The sequence below is a fragment of the Archocentrus centrarchus genome, chromosome 12, assembly GCF_007364275.1.
Source record: "Archocentrus centrarchus isolate MPI-CPG fArcCen1 chromosome 12, fArcCen1, whole genome shotgun sequence".
NCBI classification, from domain to species: domain Eukaryota; kingdom Metazoa; phylum Chordata; class Actinopteri; order Cichliformes; family Cichlidae; genus Archocentrus; species Archocentrus centrarchus.
The window spans coordinates 18,045,904-18,064,558 of NC_044357.1; the positions used below are offsets into that span (position 1 = coordinate 18,045,904).

At 38.0% G+C, this 18,655-nt stretch overlaps 1 protein-coding gene across 5 annotated transcripts in view; it reads left to right on the forward strand.

The window, feature by feature from the left end:
- epha5 (EPH receptor A5) overlaps positions 1–18,655 on the forward strand; it is a 57,263-nt gene that overhangs the window by 29,303 nt on the left and 9,305 nt on the right. For all 5 annotated transcript variants that reach the window (XM_030742109.1, XM_030742108.1, XM_030742110.1 and 2 more), the window contains 8 exons: positions 8,740–8,864; positions 9,965–10,054; positions 10,231–10,300; positions 10,455–10,557; positions 13,563–13,630; positions 14,227–14,352; positions 15,114–15,299; positions 15,992–16,053. In XM_030742109.1, coding sequence (XP_030597969.1) covers positions 8,740–8,864; positions 9,965–10,054; positions 10,231–10,300; positions 10,455–10,557; positions 13,563–13,630; positions 14,227–14,352; positions 15,114–15,299; positions 15,992–16,053 — 830 coding nt within the window. The remainder of the gene's footprint in view (positions 1–8,739; positions 8,865–9,964; positions 10,055–10,230; positions 10,301–10,454; positions 10,558–13,562; positions 13,631–14,226; positions 14,353–15,113; positions 15,300–15,991; positions 16,054–18,655) is intronic.

Sequence of the window (18,655 nt, forward strand, 5' to 3'; positions counted from 1 at the left end):
GGTCCCCTCAATTAGGCACATCAATGAGATTCACAGGAGTCTGTGGCATAATGAAAGCTCTTGATTTGCATGCTGTTACGTGTATGGGCTGCCGTGCGTGCAGCAGGTGTTATTTGGCATGTCTATCAACAGTGATGGATCATGCTGATGCCATACAAGTTTACATGTTAATTTTAGGTTGGGAAGTTCTATGTCTGAGAAACTGTGAACCAAAAAAAAAAAAAAGAAAACCTAGGCTGGTATGATGTTTTGCAGTCATCACTTCTGAGAGTGTGTATTAGCTATGATGCCAGAGCAGCTTAGAAAATCTTTGTAACCCAAATGTGAGCTTAAGCCGAGCACTAAACGAAAACCACTAAAGTGGCCAAACATAAAAGACCAAACACATATTGGATAATGAAAGAGTCCAGCTACTTCACATAGCTGTAAATATTGGATGCTTTGTTAGCTTCTGTTTAAATGAAGATTAGGATTCACACTGCCCTGGGAACCTACTTTTTTTAATGGGTTAGGAGGTATCTGTTTTTTTTTGTTTTGTTTTGTTTTGTTTTTGTTTAGCTTTATTTGCTTGTAATGAAATGGGTAGTACAAAGCATAATGAAATGAGAAAAATACAAAATTACTCCTCTCGTCCCCGAGGCTTCGTCAGGAGGGAAGGCAAGAGGGGAAAAAAAATCCGTGTTGAAAGAATGTGTTTGTTCCATTTATTTCAACAGATGGTTCATTGGCAGTCAAAGAATAGCAGTTATTATTAGTAGTATTAATAGGAGGAGTTGTAGGAGTAATCAGGAAGGTACAGTTTGTGTTTAGGAGGACAGGAAAAAGAGAGAGGCAGATGGCTGTCTAACAGTTCAGACTACTGGCAGTCCTCTAACTGTGTTGTCACTGTGGCTGTCAGCACACTGAGTGGATTACACCAGACTACGCAACTCAAATTCAGTTTATTTCGGTTGTAGCTGGATTAAAGTTAGGCAGTCACTGGACCAAGGGGAGATTAGGGATTATGTTAGATTACACATGGCTGACAGAGTCACAGACCAATAAAGTCTACTGTACTTTGGCATGAATGTGGTACACTGTACTGTAAGTGAGGGCATTTTTCTTTTTTAATATCACCTTGAAGTTACAGTCTTAGGAGCATATTGAGAGCAGCATGGTGGTTAACTGCTCTAATTAATACAAGCATAAACAAGCACAAACATGCGCACTGGTCGTGCCATCTGAAGTTAGAGTAAATGCCTTAGTCTGTGTAAAAAAATAAATGTCAGGAATTAAAATTGCAGGACATCACACCTCTTACCACTGGTATTACTCATCAAGTCAGCTAATTATGAACAAGATTGATGAGCCTGATGGTTGACCTATAGCTAAAGTAGTTTTCACTCCAATATATCACATATTGTACAAGTAAAACATTTGACAGCAGCGCTCTAGGCCAACAGGTCTCTTGTTTATATATTTCTACAAAAAAAGAAAATAGGTGCAGCAAATTATTGAAATGTGTGCAAACCTATATGGAAATACACCAATTCAACAAGCTTGAAAGTCAATATTTCGTATGACCACTCTTAAACACAGTCTGAACTTTCTTAGGCAAGCTTCCTTGTAATTTCTTGCGTGCAAGCTTTTACTGAATTGGCAGAGTGCTTGGAATCATTGTTATGCTGAAAAATTAAGCTGTTGCCAGTCAGACACTTTCCATCTGATATTGCATTCATAATTCCATCAATAGTGACGAGATCTCCAACACCACTGACTGAAATGCAGCCCCAAACAGACCCTCCACAGAAGCTGTAGACACTCACTGTTGTACCTCTCTGCTGATCTCCTCTGTACATATTGACAAAGATGAGAACCAGAAATTTCAGATGTGGATTTATGATTCCATAAGACCTGTTGCCACTGCTTTTCAGTACAGTTCTTGTCATTGGGCATACCTCAGCCTCTCTTTCCTGTTTCCCTTCCCTAAGAATAATATGATTAAAATTTTAAAATTTAATTTAAAATTGGTTCTTTGCCAATTTCTCTTGCCTTTGAAAGTCCTTCAGAAAGCCTGGAGACCTATTGCTCTAGAACACTTATATTACAATAATTCTGGCTCCTTGGAAGCAAAATATAAAGAAATGAAGGGTGACTCAAGACTTTTTTTAAAATTTTGATTGACAAGTAGCAGGTCTATGTTAGTAATTTTAGTTTTATCTGAAAATCTACTTTAAAAAACAGCTTTGTTTAACCCTGTAATGCTAAGTGTATCATATTTGATTTGCGAGTTTTTGTGAGTTCTTGAGACCTCTACATCATCAGATTTTTTTTCCTAAAAAACCTACATCATTTGTACAATTGCCTAGCTCTACTCAAATAGGGCGATATCATAATTTGGCCAATAAATGACTTAGGCATTTATGCGACGAGGCTAACGATATGCAAATTAATTTTTTTTAAAAAGCTCTAAAGCTTCAATAAACACTCCAATTTAAAACAATACTAATAAATTTCTGGCAATTATTTCATGGTTCAGGCTTAATACAGTAACAGGGTTCATGTAGTTTGTGGTGCTAAACACTGTGAAGGAAAACTAAGCTCTAAATTGTGCATTTTGGCTTGATTGACATATTTTAGTTGTATTTTTCCAGTTTCTCAACATCATGATGATGGAACCATTTTTGTAATTGTTCTTCATCATTGTACTTGTATAAACAGTGACACAGCACTGTGAATTTCTGCCAGCAGCCCTGGCTGCTTTTATGTAGATCATATTGACTTTGGAGTAGTTTGAAAAACCTGTAACATCTTTAAAATTTTGGATTTGCTTTTAAAACCACATGATTTGGGAATTCTTTTAGAACAAAAAAAGAGTCCTAAAGTTAGGAGTGACACCACCCTTAGGAGTAAGAGCTCTTTTTAGCCTTAGGATGTTTTTGGAATACAGCCCCTAGCTCTTTGTAGCAGTATGCACCAACCACTGTGTAATGCGACTCATAAAATCAACAAAGTGAGCGCTTCACTGATTGGAAGGCTGTGTATCGAGTGACTAACATTAATCAGAACAATCATTTTCACGATAATCCGGAGGCAATAATAGTAATGAGCAATTTAACATGCTCTGATACATCTGCTTTTTAGTGACAGATGTAATTACCGAGTGAAGACTTCGGTGCTTGAGTTTGTCTGTGGTTTGGAGTGTGCTTCTGCTTTCTCATGGTAAAAGCAAGGTACTAAGACAAAACTACTGAGAAGGCTTAGGCAGACAGAGAGATAGAGTCAGAGGATCTGCCGTTTGATGTGTGAAAAGTGTCACACACGATAAGTTATCCGTGAAATAGGTGATTTCACAGTGTCCCTGCAAAGCCCTGCTGAATAATAAAGTGTTGGTAGTCAGGAAGAGAAGATCAGGAGAGGTGAAAGACAGAAGCAATGTACGAAAAAGAAGGACAGAACAACACGGTAGAGGGGGCAAAATGTGGAAGGAAAATGATAGGAAGGTTGTGATAAGAAAAGAGAAGGTGACATAGCAAGAATCTGTAACAGCAGGAAAGATAAGCAGAGGAAAGAAGTAAAGAGAGAAAAGTCAGAGGCTGGACATTAAATGCTTGTACACATTAAAAAATACAAAGAGCACTGGTGCATCATGGTAACCCACGTTTTTTACTATAGTTTACTATAGTTTTTATACGGTTGCTTGCAATCATCTGCTATTATGAGGTAGAAATTAATTTTGAAAAGAAAAGTAAAATGCACCTACAACTATCTCTGCAACCCAGGTTTGTTTCCCAGATGTTACATTTCAGGTTCTGTATTTGTTCAGACCTTGTGAATAACACTGATGAAGGTTTGAGTGGCAATAATTAATGAATTGCTCATTCCACACAATCAAAAAAAGGAATCTTTGAATGGCTTTTTTATTTGATTAATAAACACTGGTTATATATACATTTTTATTTTGTTAGGCTAGCTCTGTTTTTTAAATATTTTATTTCATGTTTTTTGCTCATGCTTTAGGAGCACTGAGTGCTACTTGCCCAGTAAATTCTCCCATACACTGTTTGTTTCTATTGTTGGCTATTAATCAAATGTGCTGTGATACATTAGCTTGTGTGTGGTAAAAATGTGCTGCCTGGTGCTGTAGCCATTTGTCTTACTTTGATGTTGGGCATACAATATGGTGCAAAAGTCTTGGACCACCACTCATTTCTTTTTATTTTGCTTCCAAGGAGCCAGACTGTAGTCTTGGAACACCCCAGGCTTTCTGGTGTTCTTTTGTTGTGATGCTGTTTTTTGACTCATTTTCAGTCCAGTCCTTGTCTCTGACCATCTTCATGATAATTTGTTTGTTTGTTAAGCCACTTAACATTGACCTAGGACTCATTCAAGCATAAAAAGACACCTAACTCGAGGGAGCGTTGTGCCTACACATAACAGACAGCTTAGCAGAGAACTATTTTTAAATTGTATGCTTAGGCACTTTGTGACTAGCAGCCTGTCGCAAAAACACACAATTTGTTCCCATTTCTTTAGCTGAATCTATGAAATATGCCAAAGGTAACACATCATTATCCACATATGCACAGAGGAGGTCAGGAGAGAGGTATGACAGTGAGTGTATACAGCCATCTGTAAAATGGGGTGGAGGGTCTGTCAGTGATTTGGGGCTGCATTTCAGGCAGTGGTGTTGGGGATCTTGTCAAAATTGATGGAATTATGAACACAGAAAAGTACCATCGGATCCACCATGCAGCATCATCTGGAAAGCATCTGATTGGCAGTGGCTTCATTTTTCAGCATGACAATGTTGAAGAATAAAGGTGGTCATATCAAATAGTGACTATCATGGAAACAGAGTTAGTAAGGACAAAGCTGGCCCATACTGGGGCACATGAAGGCAGGAAGTAGGTGACTGAAGATTGCACATGATTTCTTTGTTGCTCACCAGTTGTGAGTGCTGTCAGGCGTTATTTGGAATTCAGCATCTCTGCTCAAGTAAATGATGATGATGATGATGATGATGATGATACTTTATTGATCCCACAATGGGGAAATTACAGTTAACAGAACACCCATCCAAGAAGTCAAATAGAACAAACATGGGGAGATAGGTGAACTGTGGCCATGCTGCCCCCCTTCTGGAGGTGCTGCCATTAAAAAGACAGAAACAATAGTGAAAAAATAATGTTTCTTAAGTAAGTAAGTAAGTAAAATTTATTTATATAGCACCTTTCTTGATAAAAATCACAAAGTGCTTCACAACAATCAAAGCAAAAACAGTAATACACAGTAATGCACACACAAACTACTAGTTAAAAGCAAGACTCTACAAATAAGTCTTGAGCTGCTCTTTAAAAGATTCAGTAGAGTCCACAGATCTCAGGTGTAATGGTATTGCATTCCAAAGTCTAGGACCCGTAACCTCAAATTCACAGTCTCCTTTAGTTTTGAGGAGGAACCACCAACAGATTTTGGCCAGAATGGTCTGTACGTTATGTAAGGGTGTAAGAGCTTGCTAATGTGTGCCAGCATTTGACCACATAGATCTCTGAAAGTGATCACCAAGATCTTAAACTGAAGTCTGAACTTTATGGAGAGCAAGTAGAAAGATGACAAAGTCTTCTTGTTGCCTTACACGCATTTAACATCTTGTTTCCCAGTTACAAGAAAAACTTCTACCAGTTTTTTATGTATTCATTTTATTTTCCTTCGACCATTTTTTAAAAAGTTTTTTTTTATATATTCTTTTTAGTCTAACAACAGTAAATATATGTTGTAAAATAAAGGGAGGGAGATGGGAATGACACAATACAAAATTCTCAGTGAACTAATTAGAACAGTTGTAGTTTATGGTCAATGCATTAAATCTGCAAGCCACACTTAAAATATTCTTCCTGTTACAATTTTTGTGAATATTTATGTGGCAAAAATGTTTTAATTGAGTAAATTGTGGCACGATCCTGGTGCAAAGGCACCAATAAGAATATATCACATGAAAAGAGGAGATTAAAGTTTAACTTCCAAGCAAAATAGATACTTTGCAACCTTAGTAAAGGCATCTCTGTCCCCTATCTCTGATTCATTCTGTCTCTCTCTATCTATCAGTCATTCTGAGAGGGTAGTTATAAGATAAAAACAAGATAGTTGAAAATCTGTATTGATTTTGGTGATGTACAGACAGATAGTGGTCTGGGAGATTTATGTTTAGCACTGTGATAATGTTGCTTTTATTTGAAGCAAGAGTTGTTACACTGGAAAGCTGTAATTGTCTACTGAATGGGTTTTACTTTTTTGAAACTCACTCTTCATAGGGAAAAAAAAAGGATATTTCACAGCATCTGACTGATAGCAAACAGAGCATTACCAGACAGCAGGCAAAACCACCAGGAGTTCATGTTCATTTGCGTTTTCACTGGCTTACTGTAGGTGCTCATTAGCAGATATAACACGCAGTGGAAGTGTTTAAACCAAGAAGTGTCATTACGCTGTTTACCCTGTTGTTAAAATAAAAGTGTTGCTGGGTCCCTGTCTACACTCTTTCAACATTTCTCCTCCTCATCTTCTATTTTTCACTTTTTTTTCCCTCTTCTAGTCCCTCCTCCTCCTCCCCCTGTATCACCCCTTCCCTCTCTTCTATCACTTCTCCTTCTGTCTCAATTTCAAATTTGGGTTTAAAAGCACTTGTTTGGTTAGTGCCAGCGCTCAGTACTATTTTGGATGTATACGGACGTTTTACATCTATGGTTTTTTGTAGTTGGTGAAAAGGAAGTGATACAACGAAGTGGGCCAAAACTATTTAATCACTGTGTTCGCCTCTGATCAACGTTTCATGTTTTTAGGCATGCTTCAGATGTAATCAGACTTGGCATGAAATGAAGAAACAGCTCCGTGTGAATAGGACTTGCATGTATTGTTAGCTGTAATTTTCTAACTAACTAAAACAGCAATGGCTATAGTTTTCAGGAATATGTTAAAAGTTTTAGTTGGTATCAATCAACAGAAATCATTTTTTTAAGAATTATGATTCGGGTAATTTTTTGACAAAATAAACAATTTAAAGGCATGAACTTAAGTTTTATAATGTTTTTATTGTTTTTTTGTATAAAATGTTTGAAGACATTAATTTTGAGACCAAAAAAAAAATAACTGCATCCCTACTTCAAATTCAGACATTTTTTTCATATGAAATATCACTTAAGTATTATTTATATAACCCCAAAAAATCATAAGCCTGTGCAAAGGGCTGTGCCATCTCTACACCCGCTATTCAAAACTTTTGATTAAATATAGAATGGAAAAATGCATCCATTTTTGGAGGGTGTAAACTTAGATTTTGGTGTATTGTTACCCATAAAGCTGCTGGGAAAATAAACCCTCTCTCTCATCATTGAATCCAGCTTTTATACCATTTAAGCATTGAGTGTGTGTGTGTGTGTGTATGTGTGTGTGTGCGTGTGTGTTTCGGTCTCTGGTTTCAGGCTTTTAAGATATTGCAGATAACACTTCTGTGCAACCATCCACTCAGGATACGGTTACTGTGTTTGTAGCGATGATTTATTCTCTGTGGACTTCTGCTGAGGCTATTGAAACCTAAACGGTGTTTAGAATTTGCAGTAGCCACACATGCACATCCACACGCATCCACATTCACACACGCACAGGCTATAAGGATGTTGCCTGAGGGAGCATTTTGCCTAGTTAAAAGCTCTTTATGTGTCAGAGACTCCCCAATTGTCCCTCTGAGAGATGAACCAATAGTTCAGGTTACAACAGGATGGCTTCACGATTGATGCAAACTCGCAGAACAAAGCTCACTTCAAAACTGAAAGGATAAATGAAAGAATAATAAAGAAAAAACATAAATGAAAATGTAAGCAAGAGCCAAAGATGGAAAAAAAAATACACAAATGCCTTTGAGTCTGCATGAAAGTGACAAATCTGTAAAGTTGTTTTGTCACTTGTGTTGATGCTACATTAGAGCAGTTTTACAGTGTTGTAACCTTTGGAGTGTGCCAAATTTGGTGCACAGCGCTCAAAGCCAAATGTGAAGCGTTATACAGTCGAATCCATACACTTCTCTGGCAGCACATGCTCAGCAGCAAGATATAAAGGGATGGTTTAATTAGACACAGGTGCACCTTGTTGCCAAATTGCATACATGCTTCTGAGGGAGAGCTGCTTGGGAACCAAAAATAATATCACTATTTGAGCTGAAGCTCTATGGGCAAGGGCAAACAACCTAAATTCCAAACATGAAACTCCATAAATAAGAAAAAAAAAATATATCATTTTCTTGGAGAAAATAACAAGACAGCAAAGATAGATGTGCATTAATGTGTAAGTTGTTATATGGAAAACCGCTTACTCATCACCATCTTTAAAATCCTCTGTAGTTTTTTTGTTATTTAGTTATTTTAAAGTTTAATCTACAGTTAAATTTTTCATGACAGCTATCACAGCAAGCATGAAAATTAGTTATGTGCATGTAAACATCAAAGGATGAGGTGTCATCCAAAGGAGGATATTTTAGGAATGCTGATGGTATCCAACAGATTTTACAACATTAGCTCACTTTATCTTGTGCCTTTGTGTCACTGTTCATTAAAATGTTATGTCAGTGTTTTTGAATTTTAATAATGTTAAATACTGAAATGCAATAAGATGTGCACTGGGTTGCATCATATTTAACTGCTGGATTTTGCTATTTATGCTGGTGCTTCAAACCGTACCATTTTCTTTATATCTTCATTTCTGCAGCTCCGTCCCCAGTGAGTGTGGTGAGGAAAGGTCATACAGGGAAGAGCAGCATTGCCCTTTCTTGGGCAGAGCCTGATCGTCCCAACGGCATCATCCTAGAGTACGAGATCAAGTATTTTGAGAAGGTAAGAAAAAAAAAAAACATATGTTTTAAAAAAAAAGCTTTTTTTTCTCCTCTCCTTTTACAAAGCTGTGTACCTTTGTCTACTGCCGTTGGGCCAGCTGTGTTTTCCCAGTTCTTTTCTGAAGCTCATAACATACAGTACAGTAGAAGTATTACCTTTAGAAGCACCCTTGTGCCAGTTTAGTGTCTTTAGTGTATATGTAGTTTTGAACATGTGCTATGAAATTAAATGTACTACGCAACTGAAAATGTGACTTTGTGTCAAGCTTAAAAGGCTTTTTAAAGGTTGTTCTAATTATACAGTATGCGTCATGTTCACCTCAGTCCAGAAAGATAAACTCTCACATATACATAATATAAATGTATTTTCTCTGATAAATACAGAGCCATACACCATATTCTTAGTACTAAGTGAACAAAGCTACCTGGCTGAAAGTGGACTTTGTTTTGAGACTGCTGAAAATATCTATTTACATGCATTTGAGAAATTAGTAATGCATAAACAACCTCTAGTAGCACTTCCCTTTTGCCCTGTATAACACGTATCTACAGATGTGTGTTTCTTACTGAAGGTGCGTTTTAAGCCAGGTCCATTGAGAAAACCTTTACTTCAGAAGTCTGTAGCAGCATAATAGCCTTTCTTTTTTTCTTTTTTGTTAAGTTGGACTTAAGTAGGGACAGCAATTTGATGCTTCTACACAGATCATTGTTCCTGTGCCCTTCCTTTTTTCTCTTTGTAATCCTCTGATGTCTTCTTTTCTAAGGTCACAATAAAGGTATATTGGAGAGCAGGGCAGGGTTTGTGGTCAGTGGTTAGCTAATGGCCTCTGACTAATGGAGGGGGCATTTAGCTGTGTTAAAACCTGATGTGGTTACAGTTGGAAAAGTGATCCTTACACACAGGCATTTAGACACACTCATGCTTGCATATACCACAGGTAGGTTGAGCGTAGTAATGTGCAGAGGAATAGGCAATAATCTAAATGCATTCACAGAAGAGGCACGTGTATGAAAATTGGTAAAAAAAAATAACCTCTGTGGCCACAAAAATGTTAGAACACATAAATAAATTAGACTAACTAACTCTTTCTTCAACTAAAGGAACAGGACTCCAGTTACACCATAATAAAATCCAAGGACACTGAAATGGTGGTGGAAGGCCTGAAGCCCTCTTCAGCGTACATCTTCCAGGTCAGAAATGAGTCTGAAAAATTAAGGGACTGATAATAGAACAGACATGACAAAAGGGAAGAAAGAATATTTAAATATGCAAGAATGACAAAACGTGCTTCAGTACTGGCTAAGTTCAAGCAATTCCAAGTAAATTAAAGTCAAGTATAGCGTATAAATGATATGATGCATTACAGGTACGAGCCAGGACCTCAGCAGGCTATGGTGCATTTAGCCGACGCTTTGAATTCCAGACCAGCCCTTACTGTGAGTACACCAAAGAGAAAGAGAGAATGGCAATACAATAAAGTTTAACTTGTACACAACTCCCACCTGTGTTTTGGGGCTGTATCAACAACAGATGCCAGGTGTGGTTTTGTGTGTGTGTGCTGTGTGTAATCCCATGTCTTTTCTTTGGCAGTAACTGCTACTAGTGAGCGTGCTCAAGCTTCGATAGTAGCGGTGGCCATCACGCTGGCTCTGGTCCTGCTGGCAGTTGTTGCTGGATTCCTGCTCAGCGGACGGTAAGGCATAAATAGATACCTGCAGAAAATAAATGCAAACTCAAAATACAATGTATTTTTTAAACTGTACGCACATGCAAGTCCATGTGTATGACCACACATGCAGATGACTATCCAAAGCTAAAGGGATACAAAACAACTTAGTTACTGGAAATATTAAATTAAATTCATTTTTTTGGGAATAACCAGGAGAGACAGGATTAGAAATGAGTATATCAAAGGCACAGCTCAGGTTGAGTGGTTTGGAGACAAAGTTAGAGAAGTAAGGCTGAAATGGTTTGGACATGTGCAGAAGAAAGATAATGGATATACTGAGCAAAGGATGTTGAATATGGACGTGCCGGGCGGGAGAAACAGAGGAAGACCACAGAGAAGGTTTATGAATATAGTGAAGGAGGACATGCAGAGGGTTCGTGTGACACAGGAGGATGCAACGGACATAGTGAAATGAAGGCAGATGATCCGCTGTGGCGACCTCTAGATGGAGGAAGAAGAATTACTGGACCAGCAGTAAGCAAATAGAGGGAGCGTGAGCTGTCACACTTGACATTGATTGTATGATGTGAGTTAATAGAAGGTGTTGATGCGTGGATGCTGCATCACTCCTTTCATGGTCAGGTTAAATATGTTGTTACTGGACTATGAAAGTGAAGTTTAATAACCTGAAGTGCTCAATGAAAGAGGAAATAAAAAGTCTTTCAAAATAAGGTCATAGCTCTTTACTTTTTTGTTTTTTTTGTATCATTTTCTCTGTTTGTGTATAATATTGTAGCTTAATAATGTTCCATCATCACTTCATCCATCTTTGACCTTTTGCTGACTAACAGAAATTGCAAATTTCAAATCTAATTTCTGTCCCAGATATTTCTCTGTGGTTGAGCAGCATTATGGGATTAGACACATAGCTTGAAGTCAGACTTTTGTGATAGGTCAGGATTAAGGGTCGCTTTTTAGGTTATAACTGCAGGCTGGATTCATATGAGTCAATTTTCCTCACATCTGGTAGCGCAACCTTGCTCATCAGTATTTACCATTTTTCAGTCTACATCTCTCATATTTGCCTGCTCCCATGTTCATATGACCTTTGCTTCATCAATAAAGTCAGTAAATCTTATAATTGTGAAAAAGAACCTTCTCCACATGCAAATACAAAATTGCAGACACAACAATGATACACATGCAGACACAATGATAATATACAGTAGAGAATAGTCAAAGCTAGAGCAAAAATCATCAGAACTCTTATATTCCCCTGTTTCTTCAATTTCAGAATCTCTACTATATTTTAATGTGTTCTAAAAATGAAATGACATCAATCTATCCATGGATTTCTTTTTTTTTTTAATTCTGCTCACATTTTATCACAGGGTTTGGTAAATGTACAATTTTAAACAGTTTATTTCATTTTGAACATAAATTTAATTCACTAGTGATGTTAAAGGATTCAGATGCAAGTCAGAAAGATACAGAGGTGATTTCTGGTTTAGCCGAACAGGGATGAGGATTGAGGATCATTCCGGGGTTTTGTGTGTGGGGGAGGAGAGATGGAATAATGCCAAATTTTCCAGTGATGGATTTAGGGCACAAGCACCACAGCCCCCTCTCACCAGTGCATCCCCCACACACCCGCTCATACATGACTCTCCAGACTACACACGCATGCACAGAACACATGTGTAGACCCTGGCCCATACGCATTGGTGTATGCATGGGTTAACACACATGCACACACACACACACTCACTCATGAACACATGCATAAAGTTGGAGGGCATGATCAAACCCCTTGACTCAACAAATCCAGCAAACTAAACACCCTCCAGGCAGACACACAAAATACACACGCACACAGACGCACACACACACAGTCAACCCGCTCCAGCTGCCCATACAAACCCCTCCAGCCAAGCCTGGTTGCCCTACAGAGAGTTCTGATGGGAAAGACTTGGATGTGACCCCTCTGTGTGTGTGTTTGCGTGTTATTGTGTGCATCTGTCTTCAAGAACTAAAAGATAGGAAAAATTCTACTGTTGGAAATATTTGCTCATCTCTAGTTTGACAAATAATTAAAGTAAATTTACATTGGGGGCATTTTAATTAGATACTCTGACTGTTTATTGCGTGGTGTGTTTTTGTGTTTACATACAGGATCAACTTTAAAATCATTCCATTTGTTTAATCTGGGTTATCTGTGATTATCTCTGATGCCAGTTGTAAAAATATTGACACATAGAAGTGTTTTAAGCGCAAACACCCAAACGTGCAAATGAATACTAGTTTTATCCATCAGGATTACACAGACATAATGGAAAAGGATATAATATAAACAAAAACATGAGGCTTTGGCTTCAAAAATTCTATTTTGAATCTGGCCTTTCATGAAAAGTGACAGACCTCTTTTTGTGTGTAGCAAAAGTCAGAGTTGATGTGTCGAGAAGGGCTTTCTTGGTTATTGATATTACGTGAAAACTGCAGTCCTTTGCTGACATCTTTTCTGCATTTTCAGCAACACCCTGAAAGATGGGTTAGCAGATCCAGTGAGAAAATATAAAGCTTATTTTGCACTTAGATTCATAGGGGGACAGGGTTTGCTCTTTCTTTGTGTGGGCCATTCAGTGTGATTCTTTTTTCAAATAATATTCTTTTCTCTTTTTTTGTGCTTTGTACTGGAAAATGAAAATACATATTTGGAAAGTGATGTGAAATGGTTGCTAAATGATACCACTTTGAGCTGAAACTGCAGGAATAATTTCTTTTGTGTGTCCATTTATGAATCTGTGTTAATGCAGGAATTTGTTCAGCCTACCTTAAATGTTCTAATAATTGAATTATTTGAAAATAAATATCCTTTTTCGCGAAATATGCCCACAGATTTTTTTAGTGTGTCTGTCATTGAGCCAAGTGTAATTTGACAACGATGCTTAGTCAATGTCCTTACATGTGTGTATTTAACATTACTTTGACGTGACATTGACATTAATGTGTTTGGATCACTTCTTCCTCAGGCGGTGTGGCTACAGCAAAGCAAAGCAGGATCCTGAAGAGGAAAAGATGCACTTCCACAATGGTCACAGTAAGTTAAAGCCCACACTCATTCTGTATATGTGTTTGTATGTGGGCTTAAGTTCATCCAAAGTTTACAGTACATGTACAGTACAGAGTTCACACAGCGGTCATGTCTGTGTGACTTTGTTCAGCTCCCTTGGCATGTGTACTATAAATGAAGTTGACAATGTTTTGATACAGTAGCTATTCATTGAATGGCATAGCCACAAACCCTGCCCATAGCTACCAGAACACATATAGTTGGCAGACAACACATAAAGCTATGATGACTTATAGGCTGTGACAGCTTAATATATTTGTCCACAGTTTTGGCAACATACCCTCTATCCATCTGTTGGATTCAAAGCCAACTGTGACTGGTACATCAGCTCCAGAGTAATCAAGAAAATAATACCATGTGCCAATATACGTGGGATATTATCATATTGTTTGGGCGATGACATTAAATGTTTAACATTTGTGTTTATTATCTATACACCAAATTGAAGGGATGGTTAAAAAGATGTTTTCTTTTGGGATTAATTATTATGGGTAGTTTTGTTGATGTAGATGTATGCTTTATTGTACCTAAATGGCTATGTTGCCATATGTGTGCTTCTGCAGTAAAATTCCCAGGGGTACGTACATATATTGATCCTCTCACCTATGAAGATCCAAACCAGGCAGTGCATGAATTTGCCCAGGAGATTGATGTCTCATACATCTCCATTGAAAGGATCATTGGTGCTGGTGGGTAAAAACTACTGTGCGTGTGTGTGTGTGTGTGTGTGTGTGTGTGTGTGTGTGTGTGTGTGTGTGTGTGTGTGTGTGCGTGCGTGCGTGATCCACTGTTTCTTATTTGAAGCATCAGTTTGAGGCTGGATAGAAAAATAAATCCCAGAATATATTATCCTTAATTCTGAACCACTAAAGTAAACCTGTTTAGTCAGTGTCCTGAAACAGCTTAATGTCAAAAATACCTTATTAAAACACACAGAGTGGTGTAATAACATAATGACTCAAGCCTAATTCTGTGTTGTTGTGTAGAATTTAACCATTTTTTCATTACCGCTACGGCAGTGTGTCATACTTTCTACAACCTTCATAAACCTGTCACATTCATAATTGCATAAGTTTCCTTGTGTATACATACACATGCTTATACTGTCAGTTAACAGTGTGCTAAAAATGACAGTTCACACAGCCATAAACATTTGCACTGTCAAAAATGTTGACTTACAAAATGTATTAGCTTCGAGTGCTTTGGCTATACAGAAGTGAAACACTGTATTTTAAGATTGATCCCATAAAGTAAAGAATACAGCCTGTAGGAACAAAGTGTGTAGGGCAAAGCTAACTTGAACAACATATGCACATCACAGACTTTCAGGTTTACTTAAAGTAAAGCTATCTAGTCAAGAATAATTTGCCATTTCATATTTTTTTTTGCAAGTCAGGTTTAGCTGAAATGTTGATGCCACATTTAAGGTCTACCTTTTTTTTTTCCTCAGGGGAATTTGGAGAAGTGTGCAGTGGACCGCTAAGGCTGCCAGGGAAAAGAGAGATCCAGGTTGCCATTAAAACCTTGAAAGCAGGCTACACAGAGCAGCAGAGACGTGACTTTCTTTGGGAGGCATCAATCATGGGCCAGTTTAACCACCCAAATATCATCCGTCTAGAGGGTGTGGTTACCAAGAGTGAGTCATCAGCACGTATATCCCTATTCATATTTAACACACTGTGTTTGGTGTGAAACTACGTCTTGTAGGATCTAGTACATATTGCATGTTGCACTGTAGGTAAAGCTCACAGCAGTTGTTCAGTGTAGGGTAAAGCATTGCCATGTCATTTTAAACTTGACCTAATTATATTTCATCAGTCCAACAGGTTAACAAGTTCAGAAGAGGTTTCCTTGCCATATTTTTTGGTCATATTTTATTAACTATATTATATTATCTAAGCTAACAAATTAATTTTAACCCCATAATCTGCTTTATGAAAGATTATCATATTTATTTTTTTGCTTTGTGTAAAGAGGTGTTAATCTAGCTGTTGAATTGCTGTTATGGGTGGTTCTCATTTTTCAGAGTCTTATGTGAAGAACAGTTTGCATCTCAACTTGAATTTTGGCAAGATTGCACTGACCATGGCCCATTTAGAGACCATAAGAAATAGTAATGAGTCATTTTTAAGCAAAGTTGTTGGCAAAGTTCTGCACCGTGCAATGGAGTTAGACTTAATTGCTCTATTCTGATCTACTGTAGATATGGGGTTAAAAACATTTACTAATATTAAAGCTATGATTTCAGAATCTTTGCTTGTTAGCATACATCATTTTGTTGATTTTTCAATGAAGTGTATTTTTTTTTTTTTATAATTTGCTTCTCAGGCAAGCCAGTGATGATCATCACAGAGTACATGGAGAATGGATCATTGGACACCTTTCTCAAGGTAGGACAGGAAGTGACAAGGCTATATAGGAGAAGGGTCTGAGGTAACAAGGATGACACAGAGGAGGAAGAGAGAGCACACAAGTACAAACCACCTCTGATTCTCCAAAATCATCTGACAGTTTTATTAACTGAGTTAAATTAACTCAGCTTGATTTCAGTGTTGTCTGAATTGTATCAATGGACTGAAAGATGTTGGAAACAGACAGTGGTGCAGAGACACTACTTGCGGATTATGCCACATTGGGCTGACAGTGGTGCATTCAAAGCAGGTTTTGTAACAGCTTTTAAGCAGAAAACAGAAGTACTTAGTTGTGTGTTCAGGTTATGAGAGTAATATTTCCTACTAAGGAAGATAAAATGTAGCGATACCCTAAACAGTAGTGAATAATAAGAGATTCTGTAGAGTGCATATTCATGGTGCTGATTTAAGGCACATTTAAATACTGAAATGTTCCCTCACCTTGACTGTGACACAGATCACTTCACCAGAATATATAAAGTCACCTAAGCTGTCAGAATTGGAATAATGTCTTTCCTGCGTGGATGAAAGTGCTTCCTTCACTGAGGGTAGAATGTGGATTTTAATGAAGAGGCAGGCTGGCAAATGTCTGAAATAAACAATCCCACTTCAGGGCACTTAACAGTCAAATACTCAGGTGGCGGACAAGTCTAATCCCTGCATGAGAAAATAGTAAATTTCTTCAAGACTCTTGTTAATGAAGAGATGAAAGAAATAAGATTCAATCCAGATTCAGCACTACAGTGGAAAGATGGCTAAGGTCTATTTAAAATAAGATTTGAGGAAAAACGGGAGTAAAATGCTCTTGCTTTGAGGTGTAGGTTTGCTTGAAAGGCACTGTAGACAGGAACAATCAGAAACCTCATCTGAAGAGAATGAGCTCATTCTGACTGTGTGGAAAAGGGGGATGCTGTGAGACGAAATACAGATAAGTGTGTGTTGTGGGGCTGTGGTGAGTGAAAACTGCTGATATGACTGTCCTGTGTGTCATGGGGAATAAACCTGAATGGCAAAATGGAAGCAGAGAAGATGGGCCACCAGCAGACAGTGCAGCACAGAAAACCCTTGGAAGTAATTACATGGATGGCTGGGGTACTGAGGCCGGTATAAATGACACAGCTATTCGAAAACCAGGGGCTGGACTGGGTCCTGGATTAGCTGTCACAGCTATGGACAATGCACTATGAGGCTGCTAACTCACATCTTTGGCTTAACATCTCATTTCACATGTAAGTGGGATGTTCTGCTGCAGGTGGATGGAAAAAAAAAGTATTTGTTGAAATTCTGAGCTGCTTGTCTGCTGTCAAAATGTGAAGTGTGGATGAGGGGAATGTTGATAGTTTACATTTGGATTGGAGGGAGCAGAAGCTTAAACTAACAATGAGAGCTGTCATTGGGAGAAAACTAAGAGGAACTCTGATGAAAGCATCTTCTATAGGAGATAAAAAGTAGACACTGTAGCCCTGTTTTCAGAATTACCCTCATTATTGAGGGTAATTTATATACTTTAGCTTAACTTAACTTGAGGTTAAGAACAGATTGTGTTTATGATTTTGATTATTGTTGGTTTGTGACAGGATGCAAACTCTGATCTGCAAAATGAAAATCAGTCATGCCGGTCAGGCATGCTGGTGCAAAATGATGGTCAGTCAGCGCTGTTGCTTGAATTAATTCTTTGTTTGGCAAAATCTGCTTCATTTTTCTTGCATTTGGAACAACCAAAACAGTATCATTCTTCTATTCAGATTAGAAGAGGAACAGAAAGGTTAAGCTGGGTCTTGCAGTGAGGAAGGGGAAAGATGAATTGCTTGGGGAGACACGTGTCTGTGCAGGAGACAGTAATTTCATAAAACATGATGTGATTCAGGGCAGCAGGGTGACACTGAACTCTGGGCAGGATTAGTCAAATTATTAATGCTTTAGGTCAGCTCATAGAGTAGAAGGTATGACTTGAGGTGCACAGTTGATTGAATGACCATCACTGACACACAAAGGAGGAAATGGCCATCACCAGAGCTATACTTACAAATGTATATTTGTATAATTTAAAGTGCATGAGTATATGCTCCATAATTCTCACATAAAACTAGACAGTTAAAGCTAGACAAGCTGACTTGTCTTGCTGACTTGGCTACACATTAGACTAATCAAATTTGTGGTGATCAGTGGTGGTGTGGCTGCTAAACGGCAACCTTTAGGTGTCTTTCCTATGCTGTTTTATTTTATATGAATACATAAAATAACAACAGCCCAACTAACACTGGAAAATGTATTTCAGCTTTCATGTTTCTATTATAGACTGAATGAATAAACAAAGTCACACTTTTTCTTTTAATCTTTCCTCCTGCTCCACCATCCACAACCCGTGTTGTTGGTAGCTGTTAGGCTCTGAGAAAAAACAGAAAGCAATCCCAGTTTTTGCAACAGTGGCACCAGCAGCCATTGAGAAAAGCTAAGAAGGAGAACTTGAAAAGTTGTCTCTTCCAGTTCTTTCTTTATATTTTCTTATAACCACACCAGGTCTGCAGGCCTGCACACCTTAAAACCAACACAACATATACAGGGTTGCCCAGCAGTTCGG